Here is a 20778-nt window from a genome sequence, read left to right on the forward strand (position 1 = left end):
TGTGCTGAATCCAAAAATCACATTAATTTTGCTCAATCAGGTCAACTTTCTGAACTATGCTACATATTGGCTTTTTAACATTTTTGCTTACATTTATGGGCATTTTCACATCATATGATACAAAATTCTTTCATATTTCTTGCAATAAACAAGTTCTGAAGATTTTACTTTTGCCAATTTATGATTAATGTTTTTTTTAATATTACAGGTGAATGAAATGGCTTCGACTACTGTAGAAGATCTTGCAAAAATAAGCCTGACGTATTCTGGTACATCTGCGGTGAATACACCATTGTACCTAACAGGAATCAAGTCACAAGTTTCATAAAGTGTGCTTACCAATCTTATTTTGGTATTAAACTTGGTGACCAAGATAAAGTTTGGGCACCACACATGGTTGCTTTAATGTTCAGTTTACATGTACTTACCTTTATCAACATCTATTATTCAGTTTACGGGAATTAAAGTTTGTAACACTAAATAAATACAGGGGTTGGACAAAATAATGGAAACACCTTCACCTCAAGATGATAATGCCCCAATCCATACAGCTAGAATTGTTAAAGAATGGCATGAGGAACATTCTAATGAAGTTGAGCATCTCGTATGGCCGGCACAGTCCCCAGACCTCAACATTATTGAGCATTTATGGTCAGTTTTAGAGATTCAAGTAAGACGTTGATTTCCACCGCCATTGTCTCTAAAAGAGTTGGAGGGTATTCTAACTGAAGAATGGCTTAAAATTCCTTTGGAAACAATTCACAAGTTGTATGAATCAATACCTCGGAGAATTGAGGCTGTAATTGCCGCAAAAGGCGGACCTACACCATATTAAATTATATTTTGTTGATTTTTTAAGGTGTTTCCATTATTTTGTCCAACCCCTGTACATCCTGTTAGAAAATGATTCTTTTCCTCTTAAAACCTATTTTGGGTGAGAACTATATAAAAAAATCAACTGATAAAGTCACAAAAATGTAATCAATTTTGTGAGAAGATCCAATTTTTCAAAATCAAATTAGCAAAAAAAACCCTGACCTGATTGAGAAAAACAGATGTCATTTTTGGATTTAGCGGTGCAAAATGGTCCTAATTCAGTTGAAAAAACCTAGACAACTTGCAAAACAAATTTTTTGTAACCCAGTGTTATTAAACCATCAAAAGTCATCAAAAACAATGGTTATGCAATCACGTACTAACTCCTGTGTGTATCATGTGACTAAAACAAACAAAAAAGAAAACATGGAATGCCTAAAAAGCACTGTTTTTGTCAGTACAGTGCCATAGATATTGTTGTAAGAACTGAAGTGATTTTGGTTATTATCAAGAAAACATGGAAAATGGATAGATATCAGCCCTGAAATTAAACTACTATGAGCTATTTTTGTTGTTATCATTATATTTGTCCAAACAAATGTACCTTTAGTTGTACCAGGCATTAAAATGAACAAGAAATTTTAAAAATAGAGAAAATTAGATATTCAAAACGAGGAAACGAAGAAATTCTACAATACATGGCAACTATTTATGGATTTTTTTTTTTTTGAGACAATGTAATTCCCTTACCCCTCCCTTTTTTTTCCCCTTTATTACTTATTTATTTATTTATTTTCTTATGTTTATGTCACCAGTTTAATTATTTTATTCTGACTATGTCTTAGTATTCTTTTCATTGTATTGTTTGCCAGGTTTCATTGTTATTTGTTCCTAAAAAAAAAAAAATATGCAAATCTGAAAGTAATGCGCTTATAAACCTGGTTAATGTTGACATCAGTGTGCCATGGTATTGGCATGTACCTTTCATTTTCTTGTATACACATCAATAAAAATATGAAACAAAAAAAAAGAACAAGAAATTGAAGAAAACAAGATTTGGTCTAATAACTTCTTCTGCGATTGTATATATAACTAGAGTGCTGACCTGTGGGGATCCACAGGTTCTAGATGTGGATGTTTTTATGCTGTTGTGTATTCATGCATGCTGTACCACATTTATCCAGCAGTCCCCGCCAAAGCCTTCTGGCCATAACAACATGATTGTAAGGCTATTGTATTCCATAATTACTAATATTTTCCAAAATACTGATCCAGTAAACTTGCTGTTTTCGCTACTGTCTTCCTTGACCAAAAATACATAAGTATACCAAAATGCAGCAGTCAGCTCTTTTTAGATTTTGTGTGAATCCCCAGACACACACACACACACACACACACAGAGGCCACTGGGCTTTTATAATATACAGTCGTGGAGAAATTATTAGACCACCCTTGTTTTATTCTATTTCTTGTTCATTTTAATGCCTGGTACAACTAAAGGTACATTTGTTTGGACAAATATAATGATAACAACAAACATAGCTCATAGTAGTTTGATTTCAGAGCTGATATCTATCCACTTTCCATGTTTTCTTGATAATAACCAAAATCACTTCAGTTTTTACATCAATATCTATGGCATTGTACTGACAAAAAAGGATTTTAGGCATTCCATGTTTTCTTTTCTGTCTGTTTTAGTCACATGATACACACAGGAGTTAATACTTGATTGCATAGCCATTGCTTTTGATGACTTTTGATGGTCTAATAATTTTTTCTGTGATTGTACGTTAAACAAGACTTAAGTTTGAAGTGAACCTTGATCCACTAATCTGACAGACCCTGTGCCTTGAGAGATGCAGTGTGGAAGACTAATGCCTCATAAGTGACATGACTGCAGGCTAAATAGTGACAGAAACTGAAGACTGAATTCTCCTATATTTTATTCTGACTTGGTTGTCGGGTGGGGTGGCTCTTTTTTTCTCCCTATATCAATGCCTTTGTCATATAGATGCTCCACAAGGGGAACACTGAAAACAGCTGAAACAAAATGAAAGCCTTAAGTTTTACTTTTTGATGGTCTAATAATTTTTTCCGTAACTGTAGATATGGAATATTAAGCTTTGGAAATAATTACACCACATGCGAGTTTTGTCACAATTTGACATCTGTAGTTTTTCTCAAAAGTCCATCCATCCATCCATCCATCCATCCGTGGAGCCTCTTCAGTGGCAGACTCCTACACCCACAGTGTAGGAAAGATTGCTATTGGAGATCATTCATCCCCACCACTGTCAGTTTATACAACACAACAGTGTGACCCTGTCCTGTTTGTGTCCCATCTTTGCTGTTTCCCTTCTGTTGTAAATATGTATATAGTTTATTTATTTTTTAATTTACTATTTTTTATTTTATATTGTTTGCTTTTGCACCATCTCGTTTTTTTTTTCACCATCCTTATGCATGTACAGGGTGGGGAAGCAAAATTTACAATGAACATTTAGTTGTTTTTTCTCAGCAGGCACTATGTCAATTGTTTTGAAACCAAACATATGTTGATGTCATAATCATACCTAACACTATTATCCATACCTTTTCAGAAACTTTTGCCCATATGAGTAATCAGGAAAGCAAACGTCAAAGAGTGTGTGATTTGCTGAATGCACTCGTCACACCAAAGGAGATTTCAAAAATAGTTGGAGTGTCCATAAAGACTGTTTATAATGGAAAGAAGAGAATGACTATGAGCAAAACTACTACGAGAAAGTCTGGAAGATACTATTAAAGAAGAATGGGAGAAGTTATCACCCGAATATTTGAGGAACACTTGCACAAGTTTCAGGAAGTGTGTGAAGGCAGTTATTGAGAAAGAAGGAGGACACATAGAATAAAAACATTTTCTATTATGTCAATTTTCTTGTGGCAAATAAATTCTCATGACTTTCAATAAACTAATTGGTCATACACTGTCTTTCAATCCCTGCCTCAAAATATTGTAAATTTTGCTTCCCCACCCTGTATACTTTTTTTTTTGCACTTTATTCTGTTGCTGCCTTGACTGTTGAATTTCCCTGTTGTGGGATCAATAAAGTCTAATCTAATCTAAACTAATCTAATCTAATTTAATCTATCTATCTATCCATCCATCCATCCACCCATCCCTCCCCCTCCCACCTCCTCCAGTTCCTCTGGTAGGGGGGGGTGCACAGACATTCCCAGGCCAATCAAGACACATAATCCCTCCAATGTGTCCTGGGTCTTCTCCATTCATCACAGACGACATGGAGAATTTTGGTCAAAATGTTTGGGACCTCTGAGCTCCTCGACTAAAACTGATACAAGACTAGGCACGACTCAGACTTGAGGCTCATAAAGATGTAAAGGTTACATTTTTAAGACATGAGGCTGATTTCTGTGTCGCACATGAATAAGCTACTGTCAATAAATTAGAAGGAGCAGCATTTTTATTGTCCCGGTTAACCTGTTCTTTAACACCAACAGCACCCGGGGACCAACTGCAGATCTAAAAGAGAGTTAACCTAGCATACATGTTTGTGATATTTGGAGAAATGGGCGAGAACATGCAAACTCTGCACTGAAAAACGCAGAATCAAAGTCTGAAGCTTCTTGCTGTGAAGTAATGACGCCACCACTCTAAGACCTAAGAAAAGTGAAAGAGGAGCATCTTTGAATTCCACATCACATAACTAACAACACTAATTTTATGTGCATTAGCTATGTATGTAAAGATTAAGGCAGTACAAACTCATTTATATCTCAACCAAGAGCGGAGAAGACTGACGTTTTGGTTTTTCATTTGAGGGAATTTATCAGCTGAGGGAAACACTGTCTGATTTAAGGGTGAAAATTAATTTCAACACCAAACCACAGCGGTTAAGGAATCATTTCCAAAGCTCTAAATGTCAATCGTGAAGACGAACCAAACATTTTAAAGTGAATCGAGTTTGTCGTTTTCAGTGGATGCATCGTGTTTGTCCTGTAAAACACGTTTCATCACTTACAGGATCTAATGAACAGACATGTCAAAACACAAAAGCCCAAAGAGCATATATGAGTGAGAAACTTTATTCTAAACTAGGTTAGCCAATCATAGACAAAGACAGACATAGAGTGAATATATTACAGAGAAAAAAAAAAAAAATCATCAGATGAAACAAAGATATCAGACATAAAACAAGCATTTGTTCCCACCACGTCCATCAAACATGTTCTACAACCTTTACACTCTTTTCATTCCATAAAACCTAAAACTAATGATAAGTTAAATATCCTGTCAACTGGGCGATCTGTAACCTTATGCATCCATTTATCTGATAGTTTACTTTTTTTTTTTTAAACACACAAAAACAAAAAGTTTATGATTTTCAAAAACAAAAAAAAAGTGGGTTTGACGTTTTAACAGTAGTGTTCATCAGTTGTAAACTGTACACTCTGTTATTCAACACTTAGTACTGTAATTCCTATTAGAAAGATGAAATTAAAATCGTAAATATCAGACAAAAACATGAACATTTCCATCCGTGTCTCTTCGAACACTGAAAACTGCATTAAAAAGTAAATAAAAGTGTTTCATGAAGTTTTTGGTGGGAGTGAACCCACCGTTTTTGGTCACATCTCCAGTTTGTGTCTCCGTTGCAGGTTCTTTGCATCATTTCATTCACAGTTGTGTTTGGCTTTTATTCCTCATAGAAGCAGCTAATTTAAATAATTAAAGATTTACTGTAAGCATCCTTTCATACACTTCACCCCAGACACTGACGAATAAACAACCTCTAAAAAGAAGAAGTTCACAGATTTCAAGGAATACTGCATCCTCCGCTAGAACAGTCCTAAGGGTTTTCATAGCACTTCCAGAACATGAGCAGAACGTGGCTCTACAGGCACTTTAGGTCTTACTTGGAAAAACTTTCTGAATGTTTCCTCATAATGTTATCTGCTGTTGTGTGGTTTGTGAGATTTGATAAGGCAATTCTGAGGAAAATAGTGTTTTCCTTCCGATAGGTTTTTTTTTGTTTGTAGCTTCGGAAATGTCATCGATTTGGCGAATCTCCGTTGCCTGGAAGAGAATAAAGAACAGATTGAGACACTTGTGAGAAATCTCCAGACACTTTTGTCACAGTTAATTTCCTCCAACCCAATTACTCTACCAGATTAGAGGGTATTTTTATAAGAAACACAGTATGTACAGTATCGGATGTGTACTTCTTGTCAGTTGGATCCTTCAGGGCAGTGTCGCATTAAAGTGTGGTTTGTGGTTTTAACTCACCAGCTCAGTCCTCCTTTTTGGCTTTTTCACACTCCGTCTCCTGAGCGGCTTCTGTTGAAGACGCCACTGCAGACACACAGACACACAAAAGTCAATACACAAGGTTTTCATTCAATTCCAGCCACATGTTGAGCTTCAACACTGAGGGCATGTTTGACTTATGACTTCACTGAACCCAAGACATAACGGTCACACTACCTCACAGGGAAGAAATGAAGAGCTACGACTCATGACGTGATTTATGGATGCTCCTTGAACCTACCCTTTGACAAACACACACATGAGAACTGGTTTGGTCTGAATGCAGGTTTGACTCTAAAGAGGGAAAAAAAAATCCCGTAAAAGTTATGCAATGCGTCTCCCACAGTATACTGGTATTCTACACGTGGAGCCTGGAGGGGCGTCTCTGCCCTAAAAGTACAACATGTTCTCTGAGCGTCAGGAGTGGGGTGCAGGGTGAACGGAGCTCTACTTTACACCAGATGACTGACCACTGAAGGAACAGCTGAGGAGTTAAGAAGCGCTATTTGTGTGAACGTGGTATACGATATTTTGTTCATGCTTTCTTACATTCATCATTTCATAGGTCTTGTGTATTTCATTGTTGTGTTTTGTTTTTTTTGTAGTTTTGTTTGTTTTGTTTGTTTTTTCTCTCTCTTCTGCCCAGTTTACTCAGTTCTGGTTGTAGTTATTGTTACCATTATAATTGTCTCCATGGTTGTTACTGTTTGTATTGTTGATACTTCCTTGTGAGGGTCTTTGCCACCTTCTTCTCTCTTGTCCCCCCCCCCCCATGTCAGGTCCAGCATTGAAATGTGGTTCAACAGAACTCATAATAAACACAGTAGAATATCAAAGGGCGCTTCATATACTTTATGAAGTTACCCTTGGCAAAGCAAATTTGTTCAGCACTGGGAGGAACCAGACAACCATTCTGCTGTTAGGATGCTGGACAAGACGAGTGGGAAAAAAAAAAAGAAAAAAAAAAAAAAACTAGTGTGAGATACTCCCTGGTAAAATGTCCAAATAAAAGAGGGTACACAAGCGAAGGTGTCAGAAAAATGGGCGATGATGACTGGGAGTACAGTTGGTGTCGGCTGCTGCCTTAATGGTACAGCCTGTCAGCCAGCTGAGCCCATAAAAGAAAAAGAGAAAAGAAAAGAAAGAAGAAAAAAAAAAAAAAAAAAAATAAGAAGAAGAGCTAGAGAGCTGGGGTTGTCCTTTTAAAAGGCAGTTCTTCTGTTTTCTCTACCAGGAAAGTCATATACAACAGTGGTTGACAGTGTTTTTGGAGACTGCAACCAAATAAGCAAACAGTTCAATCCTGCTCATATGGACCAAAAACTAAATGTTCTTTCAATACTGTTTACAGGGTTCCTTTAGGTTTAGACAAGTTGCATGTAATACTTTTTAAGACTACTCAGAATAGAATTTAATGCCTATTTCATGGCCATACTGTCAGAAAACTCATGACTCCTAGAATTTAGAGAAATGTACTTTTTTAGTCCAACTGTTCTGAATTATTTCTCATCTGGGGCTGCAAAGTTAGCGATAACTGGTTCCTAATTTCAGTATAAATTGTCGGGTTGGAATGGGAAGAACAGAGTCAACTGATGTTACTTTCTAAGACCTTTTTAAGACTACTTAGAATAGAATTTAATGCCTATTTCATGGCCATACTGACAAAAACTTGTGACTCCAAGAATTTAGAGAAATGTATTTTTTTATTCCAACAGTTCCAAGTCATTTCTCATTGGGGGGCTGCAAAGTTAGCGATAACTGGTTCCTAATTTCAGTATAAATTATTGGGTTGGAATGGGAAGAACAGAGTCGACTGACATTACCTTCTAACACACTTAGAATAGAATTTAATGCCTATTTCACAGCCATACTGATAAAAACTCGTGACTCCTAGAATTTAGAGAAATGTACTTATTTACTCCAACTGTTCTGAGTTATTTCTCACCGGAGGCTGCAAAGTTAGCAATAACTGGTTCCTAATTTCAATATAAATTGTCGGGTTGGAATGGGAAGAACAGAGTCGACTGAGACTACTTTCTAAGACCTTTTTAAGACTACTTAGAATAGAATTTAATGCCTATTTCACGGCCATACTGACAAAAACTTATGACTCCTAGAATTTAGAAAAATGTACTTCTTTATTCCAACAGCTCCGAGCCATTTCTCATTGGGGGGCTGCAAAGTTAGCGATGACTGGTTCCTAATTCCAATAGAAATTGTCGGGTTGGAATGGGAAGAACAGAGTCGACTGATGTTACTTTCTAAGACCTTTTTAAGACTACTTAGAATAGAATTTAATGCCTATTTCATGGACATACTGACAAAAACTCGTGACTCCTAGAATTTGGAGAAGTGTACTTATTTACTCCAACTGTCCCCAGTTATTTCTCACCAGGGGCTGCAAAGTTAGTGATAACTGGCTCGTAATTTCAATATAAATCGTCATGTAGGAACAGGAAGAACAGAGTCGACTGATGTTGCTTTCTTTGCAGTTCGGACATTTAAACACAATACAGCGAACAAGTTAATGGCAACATAACTCGAGATCTACAATACCAAATTTTATATCTTTTAAAGACTTTCTTAAGGTATTTAATGCAGATTTGTAAATTCAAGACTAAGACTTTCCCTGCAGGAACCATGTATTTATTATAAGAGCCTGGTATATGGTCATATTTTCCATATATATCACCATTATCCCACTATTTCAGCTGCTTTTCACAAACAGTCGCAGAAAAAATTATTAGACCATCAAAATCAATGGTAATGCAATCAGGTATTAACTCCTGTGTGTATCATGTGACTAAAACAGACAGAAAAGAAAACATGGAATGCCTAAAAGCACTGTTTTTGTCAGTACAATGCCATAGATATTGATGTAAGAACTGAAGTGATTTTGGTTATTATCAAGAAAACATGGAAAATGGATAGATATCAGCTCTGAAATTAAACTACTATGAGCTATTTTTGTTGTTATCATTATATTTGTCCAAACAAATGTACCTTTAGTTGTACCAGGCAGTAAAATGAACAAGAAATTGAAGAAAACAAGGGGTGGTCAGATCATTTTTTCCAAGACTGTATATATTCACTTTCCAGGTAGCAGCTCCACAGACAGTGGAGTCCTTCGAAATGCTCTTATAAACTTTTCTCTTGCAGAAAGCATATAAACCATCTTACATTTTCTGTTTTTAGTTGTGTCTTTTTCTTGTTTTACTTGTGTCTACTGTTTTTTATTGGTTTGACTTTGTGCATCCTGTCTTGTAGCAGTTTGAGGTCTGTCTGTCATAGATGTAAAATGCGATACAAGTAGAATTTATTATTATATTTCATTTTGCTTACACTTTTTTACATATTTACACTTTTGGGATCAATAAAGTCTGTCTGTCTGTCTGTCTACAACATACTAACATAATATCCTACCTGAAACACACATTACAGTCTTTTTCTCCAGCGAACGTGTGGCATTAAAAAGGGTTTCAACTGATACAGATCATGAAGAATCAGTATGAGGTGTAATCCTATGTGATCCTTTTTCTTTCTTAACATATACTTGCAGGTTTATATTATATATTTCTACAAATCTCTTTGCCAAGTACAATCATATACTGTACTTTGTGCTGAAATGGTGTAAAATCCCTCATTTTGTGGCCAAGCACATGAGATTTTAATGCATTTTTAGCCCTTAGGGAACACTGTACATTCATGACGTCATTACAAGAAGCTGTAACGAGCTAAATGAGACGCGTCACTGTAAATCGAAAGTAAATTAGTATCTTGCTAGAATCAGATGACTCAGTGGAACTTAAAATTAAATGAACTCTGAAATTGCGCTTCCATCACAGTTTTTGCATGATGACCCGAATCCAGCCAGGCCTGTCGAGCATTTACATTGTGTTATGTAATTGGAAGCAGCAGGGCGTGATTATTCTGCAGGCAGTTAACAATAGAATGAACGAGTGTTAGTTGCGTGACTGGAGCCGTTGTGCTGACAACATGCTCGTGCGATAATCAACACACTCAAGACAAGCCTTCGTTTCTTATTCTGTATGTGTTGCTGCTTTCTGTTTCTCACACTGCGTTATCTGTTCAGCGATGCAGCCCAACAATCTCCTGTTCATCCTGTCAGCTCCGACCAATCACAGGAGCTCACACAGGAACCTACAAGAAGCCCTGTTCATTAAAGGAACAGCTGAATGCTTCACTCACTGTTTTCTTGTCGGGAATGTGTTGGATACCAGCATAGAAACTGATGCCTGAACCTTTGAGGGAGAGCTGTTGTGAAGTTTCCTCAAACAAATCAAGCTAAATAATCTTCATTTGTTTGCTAAGATAATACACCTGAAGGAACACTAATGTTTACCCCTATGCAAACAGGACAGTCTCATCTATTTGTGCATAACTGAGTGTTTTGAGTCTTTGCACCCTTTCTCCTATTTCTTCTTGTTTGCACACGCTTATGTTTGCGTAGATTCTCTGCTGCACTGCTCTGACCTCCACCCAAAAACCACGAGGCCTCCAGTCTGTCAGAGGTTGTCTTTTATGCCTTATCGAGCAGGTTAAAACATGGCACCTTGTCACTTTTCATGTTAAATCAAGTAAAATCACTTAACCAGAAAATCTGTCAAAGACAACCTCTGAAACAATGGTATGTCACTGGTACGAAAATAAAGACATGTCTCAACACATCACTCTGATACATCACATCACATGATAAATCATCTTTCAGTTATAATTATGCATCTGCTTCTGGGTAAATTCCTGCAAAGTAAAATGTTTAGTTTCTGATGAGTGTGATGTGTTTTCTGACAGTGTTCCTACCTGCAGGTGAGGGTTCAGGGTCCGGATCAGCTGGACCTGCAGTGTTTGTTTCCTCTGAGGCGGGGGCTGCTGCTTCTGCTGAGGTTTCTGAAGCTGCTGGTTCTGCAGCTGGAGCCTGGGCCTCCTGGACCGAGTCAGGAGCAGCAGACGGTTCTTCTACTGGTGGAGCAGCGGGTTGGGGTTCTGGAGCCGGTTCGGCAGCAGGTTGAGGTGTGGCTCCATCTTCAACAGGAGCAGAAGATAATATAGGCATTTCTGGAATAGTCGCAGCAGCAATTTCTATATCTATTACAAGCTGTGCAGCTTCAGCAGGTACTGAGGTTTCAACAGGTGGAGAAACTTCAGCTGGTACCGAAACCTCTTCTGGTGCTGAAGTGTCACCTGATGCTACATTTTCACTTGGAGTGGGTGCAGGAGCTTCACCTGCTGCTTCTGCTACAATTGGTTCTGCAGCTTCAACTGGAGGTGAAGCTTCAGTTGGTGGTGCAGCTTCAACAGGAGGAGAGGCTTCAGTTGGTGCAACAGCTTCAGCTTCAGCTGAAACTTCACTTGATGCTGCAGCTTCAACTGGAGCTACAGCTGGTGCTTCAGCTGCTTCAGCTGGTGCAGTAACCTGTGCTGCACTCTCAGCTGAAGCCTCAGCCTCAACAGGGGCTGCCTCCTCAGCGGGGGTCTCGGCGCCCACTGGGGTCTCCACTGGCTCTGAAACAGCAGGTTCAGCAGCAGGAGTGGAGGCTTCAGCTGTCACCGGGGCCTCTTCAACAGGGGCCTCTGTCTGCACCGGCACAGCGGCTTCAACAGCGGGGGCCTCCTCCTTAGCCTCCACCGGGGTCTCGACCACAGCGGGGGCTTCAGCCACTACAGTTTCTACAGGAGCAGCTTCCTCCGCTGCCTCCACCACTGCCACAGCAGCCTCCGGTTCAGGAGACGCCTCCACAGGTGCAGCACTCACAGTCTCTGGAGCTGGTTCCTCAGAGACAACGGGCTCTGGCTGAGGTTCAGGAGCAGCGAGGAGGTCCACCCCAGACCCGAGGTCCTCCTGGGCCTCCAGGGCCATCACCACGGGCTCCGTCTCTTCATCAGGTCCTCGTTGGAGATCATCAGGTAAGGCAGTCTGCACAGGCAGCTGCATCTGGTCCTCGATGGTTTCTGCATCTTCTGCGATGATGCCATTCCTGACTGGAGGAGATGAGAAAGACTTGATTATGAGCTGCAGCCATCAATCATTTCTGCTCATGTTCTGTTGTTAATATGCAACTGTCTACATGACAACACAGGTTTGTTAAACGTCTTGGGGGGTGAGAACCTGACCTGGAACTGAGCTGATTAGATGATAAATATGGTTAAATAATGTTTCTGTGAGTGGTTAATTAACGACCACATAGGCATGACAACAGTATTAACACCCATGAAAACATTAACTAACCAGGTTTAGTGTTACATATGAGTCACTAACACACAACAATGGGAAAATACTCCATTAGAGGTAAACATCCTGCAGGGAAAATGCTGTTTAATTAAACACAACAGCAAAACATAGTTAAAGTATTTAAGTAGAAGTACTGGTTTGGCTCCTGTTGAAGCTGCTGAAGTTGGCATGAGTTTATATAAAGGAACACCAGATCAATCTGAAAGCTCCTCACATGAAACATGAAGTCTAACTGAAGAAGACAGAAGACAAAACAAAATCTGTTCTCAGTTTATGGACTTTTTATCCTCTAATCCATGGATTTTCAATGAGATATTGGATGATTTCAACGTTTATTGAAATGAAAACCATGTGCCAAGTCAGGAAAGGGAAAAAAAAGAAAAATCAGTTTGGTGGAGTTAAACCAGTGTTGAGCTCACATTTCAGACATCTACAACTTGTTATAGAGGACAAAAATGTTTAAAACAAGTGCTGTTATAAAGTTTTTGTCGCATTAAAAACTTGTGCCATTGTGTAAAAGTGTCAAGACTTTTCTCTGAGAATTAATGGAGTATAAAACATCATGAAATGTCCCTTATGCAAACTCCTGCGGGTACATGGTATATACTCTGTTATGCTCTACTATAGATGATAAAGCATATATTTATAGATCAGACTGAATGTGTCATTTAGAGTCATAATCTCACTCATAACATATAATTAAACCCATAAACTGGAAGAAACACATGGAATGCAGGAGAAGGAAATAAACAATACAGAACTGAGATTGCAGGCTTAAGAAAACATCTTTTCATTTCCGTAGGTAAAAATAATTTCTTGAAGCCTGTGTTTGTTTAAGGCCCAGAGGACATTGGACAGCATCGTGAGGAAATAAAATCCACGTGAGGACGGTTTTCCTGCCTCTAGAGAGACACCAAACCTTCATTATCATTGGTTTTACAGGAGTGGGTGTGAATGGGCAATCGTCCCTACAGTAGGTGACGAACAATGGTGAACATGGATCCTTTAACTCAAATATCAGGGTCTCGGTTACAGAAATCACAGCAAAACATCTACTTAGTTTATGACCGACTTCCTCGCAAAAGCATAGCGTCGACATTGTTCCCAAATGAGGCAAGGCAGATGGATTGAGTGAGCTGAACGCGTGGATGGTTTGGACGCTGTGGCTTCCTGATTTTATTTGTCTGTCAGAGGGGGTAAAACGAGCTGGGAGCGATGGGTGGAAGGGAATGTGACGGCCTGGCACAGAACATGAAAATGAGCCAGAGGAAGAACACGAAAGAAGGAAACACCGGCAGATACACAGCACGATTCCTATAAAGGAGTGTAGAATTTTAACAGTATAGGATTCTTAAGGTGTTCTTTTGCAAATTTCCATATACTTATCATGGGTTTAGATTGAAAATATTTCCCTTTTCTTTGGATTTCTTCACGTAAAAACATCAAGAGATGATAAAAACTGCTGTCTGCTGCTGAAACTGAATATTAGTGAGTTGGGGGTCGAGACAGAGACGACCTCTCCAGGCATGGATGACCAGGGTGTCAACATGATTTAACAGCCAAAGATGACAGAGATCCCAGTCAAAACAGTGGCCAGGGCTGGGAGAGGGGGGGTGCAGACAGACGGAGGGATGGATGGATGGATAGGGAGGGGAGGGGTACGGACAAGGGATGGGACCGGTGGGGGCCTGGATGGCGTACAGCTGGTTTGTGAGACAGACTGGACACTGTATGATTTCAGCTACATTAGAGACGCCTGCCTGGGCAAAAAGGACAATGAGTGGTTTTCTTGTTGGGCTGACGTCAGCTCCTCCAGGTGACCGAAAAACAATGAGCTGTCACAGGAAGACGGAGAGGCTGTTCATGATTGCATACAGTCCATAGTGACTTATGTATTTCTGTAGGCTTTCATCACTCGCCTACTTCTTAGAAAACTCTCTGTATTTACTGTCTTGACTTGAGAAAACAATCACAACCAAACAGAAGAGTATGGACAAGAACAAAGCCCGTCATGTATGTGTGGGAAGATGAGAACATACTGTACATGCAGCCGTGGCATGACATGGACATGCAGTTGTATCATGAATGGACAATCATGGTCTTTGTCATACAACATCTTAATGTCCAACTGTGGTGCCAGGATTAATATAATCCAAGAAAATGAAAAGTAGCAGTAAAAAAACTAAGGAAAACAAGACATAGTGATAATGCAACACAAGCTAGTAAAATTAGCTTCATTTTTGCACAGATATCAGCAGGACGTTAGTATCTGCATATCAAACACCATCACATGTCTTTGCACTGATTATTACCTCTGCCAAGGAGGTTATGTTTTTGCCAGGGTTTGTTTGTTTGTTTGCTTGTTGGTTGGTTGGTTAGTTAGTAAGATAAGGACAAAATAGGACCAGTCACGGCCCTATCATTGATGACTTTGTCCAGTGGTGTGAGGAGTCCTACCTTCACGTGAACATATCTAAAACAACAGATATGATCTTTGATTTTAGAAAAAAACAGGACAGGCACGGAGTCACTTTAATTAAAGGTCAGACTATAGAGCAAGTGCAATCATACAAATATCTTGGGACGATAATTGATGAAAAACTGAGTTTTAATGAAAACTGCAGATCTGTTTGTAGAAAGGGCCATCAGCACCTCCACTGCCTTAGGAAACTGGCACACTTCCACACTGACCGAACCTAGACTGCAAAACCAATTTACCTACGGGTATAAATAAAGTAACCTTGACCTTGACCTTAAGTCATGCTCTCCGAGTGCTTTTCTAGTTTAACAATGTATTTTTTAGTGCAAAATGACAAAAGTAACTGAATAAAATAAATATATTTCTTAGACCTATCCTGTTAAAGTTCAGCGAATAAAAATTTTTTTAGCAGAACTATCTGGCTTAACTTAAGGTAGAATAAAATAAATATCTTTCTTTAACAGAACTCAGTCCTGCTTAACTTAATATTGTATAAAATAAAAGAACATAATAGAAAGCAGAACATTCTTGTAATAGTGCACATTTAGTGCAATAAAGAAAGTGCAAACAGAAAGTCCGTGGAAACTTGTAAACATAACACTTAGTGCCTCAAAGGCAATGACTGTACAGTTGTAGAAAATAATAATAACTAGAAAAGTACTCGGAGAGCGCAGACCTCCGCCAAGGCAGATCAGTTAGTATTGACAATGCATATTAATGATCATCTGTATTGAACAACATCAGATGTAAATATGCCAGATTATGGAGAAAATGCTCATTTGCATCCACAGTACCCAGGCAGGTAGTAGAAAACATCACAGTTAATACTTACAAATAAAAGACCACAATAAAAGGTTAAACGGCAAAAATGATGTCAGCGGCCGATATTTATGTTGTGCTGTTTTAGAGGCTTTGGTGTGAATCTGAGTTCATTCAAAGATAATGTGATGAAAGGGATGAAATAAGAGCTATTTTACACTTATAATGAAGATTATGTTATTAATGGGGGGAGAAATGGCAACAAAAATAAAATAAAAGAGCAGAAAAGAATTTTGCAATCAGTGTTAATGGTTCATGGCATAAAAGAATGAAATAGTTTTGCACAGGACGGGACTTTCAATACTCTAATACACTCTTAGTTTTAATTAATAAAAATTTCCTTCATGGTATGGCAAAATTTGGAATTAAAACAAGTCATTTAAATAAACTAGACTAAAGAAAATTAAAATGTGAAATATGTCAGTGCATCACATCCTGGAACATAGAATCCATATGCAAAACCAAACAAAGCAAGCTGATTAGCAAACACTCCTCCCTGTGTTTAGAGCACGCCGGCTTATTTAGATGTAAAACTGTTCTGCATAGGTAAGACAGAGGCTTTGCTGTTCCACAAAGAGGATTTAGCAGAGGAAGTTTTTTTGTTTTTTTAATCTTCTGGTTTCCTCACTTTCTTTCTCCTCAACCTGCAGCTATTTTTTAAGAGCTGAATTTTTTTTTTTTTTTTTTTTTTTTTTTTTAGACAACATACTGTCAAGCTGCTGTACAATATTTCCTCGTTTGTATAAGATACACTCATTGCCAAGAAGAATGTCTAAAACCAGACTACAGAGGCGCAACAAACAGGTTGGGTTGCAACTCTGGCCTGAGGCTGCAGATGATCTCTTTAAACACTCCCAGATGGTTTTCGCATGGGGCTTCTGTCAGGGTTGAACGCAACTAAAACTAATTTTCCCAGAATTGATTCATCAGAAGAATAACATGCACTTAACTTTATGGAATGAAATAGAGAATTAAACATGATCATATCAGTCAGATCCTTCTCAGGTCTCATTTCATCAATAAATCATGCCATGTGCTTTAAAAACCTTTGTGCAAAATGCTGTCAGCAAATGTCAAGTGAGATATAACTTCACCCAGTGATTGACAAAAGAGGTAAACATAAGGGACTGTGTGTCCATGAGGTGCTGTGGTATGCTGAGCAGTGGGGTAGAGTGAGAAAGCACACAGTGTACCAGAACAACCGGCAAGTACACACCCCTCAGCAAGACCTGACTCAATGGAGGGGACACAAAGTGGAGGAAATCCTGCAAATATCCACAAAAATGCCCATATTCCAGACGAGAACTGCACATTGTCTCACCTCTGTGGATACTTGTACACATTTATCTGGGTTTGTTTGTGACTACTTACCCACTGTGTCTCCATTGGCCTCCTCTGGCTTTGTCCCTGGTCTTTTCTCCTGATCTACAGTCTGTGCGCTGGATGAGGAGCACCCCATGTTTAGAAGAAAAACAAAAAGATCTGAGATGAATGAAAAACTTGCAACCAATTAAGAAGAAGAAGAAGAAGAAACAGAGGCCCCACTGCTTTCTGTCAGTAAAGATAAAGACTGTCTGGAAGAGAGAACATGGACAGTAGAGCTCTTGAGTTCCTAAGAGAAGCTGGGCATCTTCATCTCCCTTTGTCGGTCTGTGTGCTCGTGCATGGCCTGCTGCCCTCCTGCCCACAGACTACGATCTGCTGTGAGCAGATCAGCAGAGCAGCCTCTACTGCTGAGTGTTTCCTGCCCACAGTCACACCATTCATATGGGGGAGGAGGAGGCTAACATGTGCATGTGTTTGCAGGAGTGTGTTTGTAGGACTGTCCCCTCCTGGTGGTGGAGTTCAGGGCCGCACATGCAGAGGGAGTCTGGTGACAAATTAAAGGAAAAAACAACAGAAAGTGGCCAACTGAGGTGTCCAGCCCTTTTGTGTATGAATTATAAGAACCTTAATCAAGATTTTTTTTCCTGAGTGTTTTTATTCCTCTTTAGACATGAAAAAAACAATGTGATTGATTTTTCTTTTTCTTTTTTTTTCTTTTTTTTTTTTTTTTCTGAACCTATTTTTCATGGAGTTACAAAAATGTCCACTCAGCTGGACACCATGCGTTTAATTTTTGAAGCAAAGAAACATGCATTTACTGACATACTGTGTGAAAACTATCAAATAAAAGCATTTTTAACCTCCTGAGACCCAGCAATGCATTTTTGTCCTCTGTAGGGGACAAAAGTTTGACAGTTTTACATGAAAAAATGCTGTCCATTGCAAAGGACATTCCATTAAAAAAACAACAACAGATAAATAAAAATATGTTTTAAAAAATGTATCTGAAAACAAACAAACAAACAAACAAATTGTTGCATTATGCAGTTTCCAATCAAGACAACTGTTTAATGGAAAAAAGCTAAAAATGGTCATTTTCCTGGGTCTCAGGAGATTAATGCTGCTAATCTGATGTTTTCTCACATTTTAACATACTATAATACTAGTTATTACTCACTCAGATAATATGCAAAAAAAAAACAAAACTGTAAATTACAGTCTACTAACAATTAGCAATTGATTTAGATAAAAGAACAGGAAACTTACAGTAATGGTATGAATGTCAGTGTATGAGATGATGCATAAGCGTCCACTGTGTTGGCTGATATGGAACTAAAACAACAAAACCCATGAATATACAAGAGAACAGCTGGAGAATAACTGTCCACTGGAGTGACCACTACGCATGAAAGGGTTAAGGTTGATTTTAACTCTACTGGAATGAGGAAGCACCTTTGTTCCAAGAGATATTTTTTACAATTGTTTTTATTTAGGATGTTGGTGAAGACACAAAACACAGTTTGGTTTGGATCTGGAGACTTTTGGTTCTTTTTGGGTTGAAAACAGAAACACATGATAAAAATCATAACACGTCACAATAAATCAGATCAGATACTTTGTGCTAACTGATGAACTGCAGAATAATCATTACAGAAGAATAAACCATATTTACTTGAATACACTTCCCCACTGTGTGATCAATAATATCTTGAGCAAGACTTAAGTTCATAGATATATATACTGTTGTCATAGGTAATACATACTGACATCATTATTAATATTGTGTGTATTCATATTTTGTCTTTTTTATTTGTATTCTACTTTAGCTCTATTCTCATCTTACTTCAGTAAAATTTTCTATTCTATTTTCTTATCTTATTTCTTAGTTTTTGTAATTTCATATTCGCTGTTTTTATTTGCTGAAGTACTGTTTTTTTAAAATTAATATTGTTGCACTAACTGGTGTAGCACTCCAGATTTCATTGTACGCACAATGACAACAAATGTTATTCTATTCTATTCTATTCTATTCTATTCTATTCATCTTATCTCTACAGTTTTATCCAACCTGATTTCACTCTCAAATTACTGAATGAATGACAAGAAACTTAATTTTGCAGTGCTTCATAGTTGTTGTTGTTGTTGTTGTTTGTTTTGTTCTTGTTTTTTTGCGTTACTGAGCAGAAATTCCATAATTACCTTTCAGTATTTTCTAATTCAGGTGTTTACAGATGAAACATTAATTCTTCTCACGTCTGTGAAGTCTGTTTTTTGTAGAAAATCCAACCTCGGGTGCAGATTTCGTCTGAAGTTTTCAGTGATTGTAATAAATTTGCGATTGTTGGCTGATCAGATTCAGTTGTTGAGGTAGTAGGAGAAGCATCTACTGTTTTTTACAACAACACCAAACAGTGTGAGCTCATCTATGTGTTCACTATATAGATAAAATTATTACACATTGGATTCAGGTGTTTCATCATTAAAAGTGGGCAGGGCTAGAGTGTATTTTGTTTCATAGTTTTTAACCTTTTGGGTTTTTTTGTTCCACCCTGTAGAATTATTCAGTGTCAGTTTAATCTAATAATTCTTCTTGAATATGATGAACTCTTTCTGTAAGACAGTGTTTCTCAAAAAGTGGGGCGGGCCCCCCTGGGGGGGGCACGAAGGCTTGCCAGGGGGTGCATGGGATCATTCCTAGGTGTTTATTTTTTCTTCAGGTTCGAACATGTAGCAGGTGGAACTAATGTTTTAGTGTTGGAGCACCCTGGACTCATTTTAGAGATGTACAACAAACAAATCTACTGCCATGGTGATCTGTCACTAGACTAGACAAAGAGTTTAGGTTTGGAGAGTGGACAAGGACTGGAAAAGAAAAATGTGCAATGTTTCCGTTTTTGCACAGTTTGCACTTTGACGTTCTCAGATGTGCAACGTAAACGGGCTCATTGCAGCCTCTGATATTGTTAAAATGTTCATCTTTGTTACCAAAATGTGTTTGTTGTTCTAAAAAAAAAAAAACAACCTTATTGTCATAGTTGTAAGATAATTACACATTTCCTATTTTTATTTTGAAAAATAATGTCTCAGGGAGCAGTCTTGTTGAGTTCATTTGTATTGTTCAATCAAAAATCTATGTTATTTTTAATTTGCACAACAAATTATTTAAGGAAAAGCAAAAAGTATTCTTACAACATTGACGTTTCTTTCAATAAAACTAGTAATTGCACCACAGGTACAATGGTGTTGGGGTTGAGGGGGGCTTGGAGATTTTTCGTGCTCCAAAGGGGGGCCTGACAGAAAAAGATTGAGAACCACTGCTGTAAGACCAGGAGTTATGACCTGATACTGTCCAACAAACCCAACCCCTAATGATAAATGAACATTTCAATCCTTATCAAATCATTTCAGTGTCGTATAGATGGGATTTTGCCACAAACCAAATTCAGGTGTAAAATGTTTATTTGTCAGTTTTCTGTACAAAAATGTTACTGACTCGGCATTACACTGCAAAGAACATTAATGACAAAAATACAGAATGTTTTGTTGTATACAAAAGTGTATAAATAGCTTCAGTAGAAAGCATTTGCATATGTTTTAGCATATGATGGTGAGCAGGATTAGATGGATCCTGTGACTCTGACGTTCAGACGCCTGAAGTCGGACTTGGATTTTTATTTACGCACAACTTGATTCTCCAGCGTCTCCAGCCTCTTCGACATGGCTTCAAGTAGAAAAGGTTAAGGATGGTCAGGAATCCAGAAGAACAAAACCAGACAACAT

The 20778-nt window shown here is 38.2% G+C and overlaps 2 protein-coding genes across 4 annotated transcripts in view; both read right to left on the reverse strand.

Moving 5' to 3' along the window:
* Positions 1-4886: 4886 nt before the first annotated feature.
* LOC115435326 (fibrous sheath CABYR-binding protein-like) lies at positions 4887-17440 on the reverse strand. 2 transcript variants are annotated; one of them, XM_030157654.1, is made up of 5 exons: positions 17044-17439; positions 11369-12124; positions 10946-11167; positions 6104-6169; positions 4887-5893 (listed from the first exon to the last, which is right to left on the reverse strand). In XM_030157654.1, the coding sequence occupies exons 1-4, from the start codon at positions 17129-17131 to the stop codon at positions 6108-6110; spliced, it is 1128 nt and encodes a 375-aa protein (XP_030013514.1). In that variant the 5' UTR covers positions 17132-17439; the 3' UTR covers positions 4887-5893; positions 6104-6107. The 2 variants fall into 2 exon arrangements, with proteins under 2 accessions (XP_030013514.1, XP_030013513.1); XM_030157653.1 differs by having other exon boundaries at positions 10946-12124; positions 17044-17440.
* Positions 6350-20778, reverse strand: part of LOC115435324 (matrilin-2-like) — a 45004-nt gene continuing 30575 nt past the window's right edge. Inside the window, exons 13-14 of one of the 2 annotated variants that reach the window (XM_030157651.1) lie at positions 20648-20725; positions 6350-6361 (exon numbers count right to left, since the gene is read on the reverse strand). In XM_030157651.1, the coding sequence (XP_030013511.1) occupies positions 20670-20725 (56 nt within the window). In that variant the 3' untranslated portion in view covers positions 6350-6361; positions 20648-20669. Of the gene's footprint in view, positions 6362-20359; positions 20726-20778 lie in introns of those variants that run through there. The other variant, XM_030157650.1, reaches the window with a different exon arrangement.

The sequence above is a fragment of the Sphaeramia orbicularis genome, chromosome 16 (assembly GCF_902148855.1).
Source record: "Sphaeramia orbicularis chromosome 16, fSphaOr1.1, whole genome shotgun sequence".
Taxonomy (NCBI): domain Eukaryota; kingdom Metazoa; phylum Chordata; class Actinopteri; order Kurtiformes; family Apogonidae; genus Sphaeramia; species Sphaeramia orbicularis.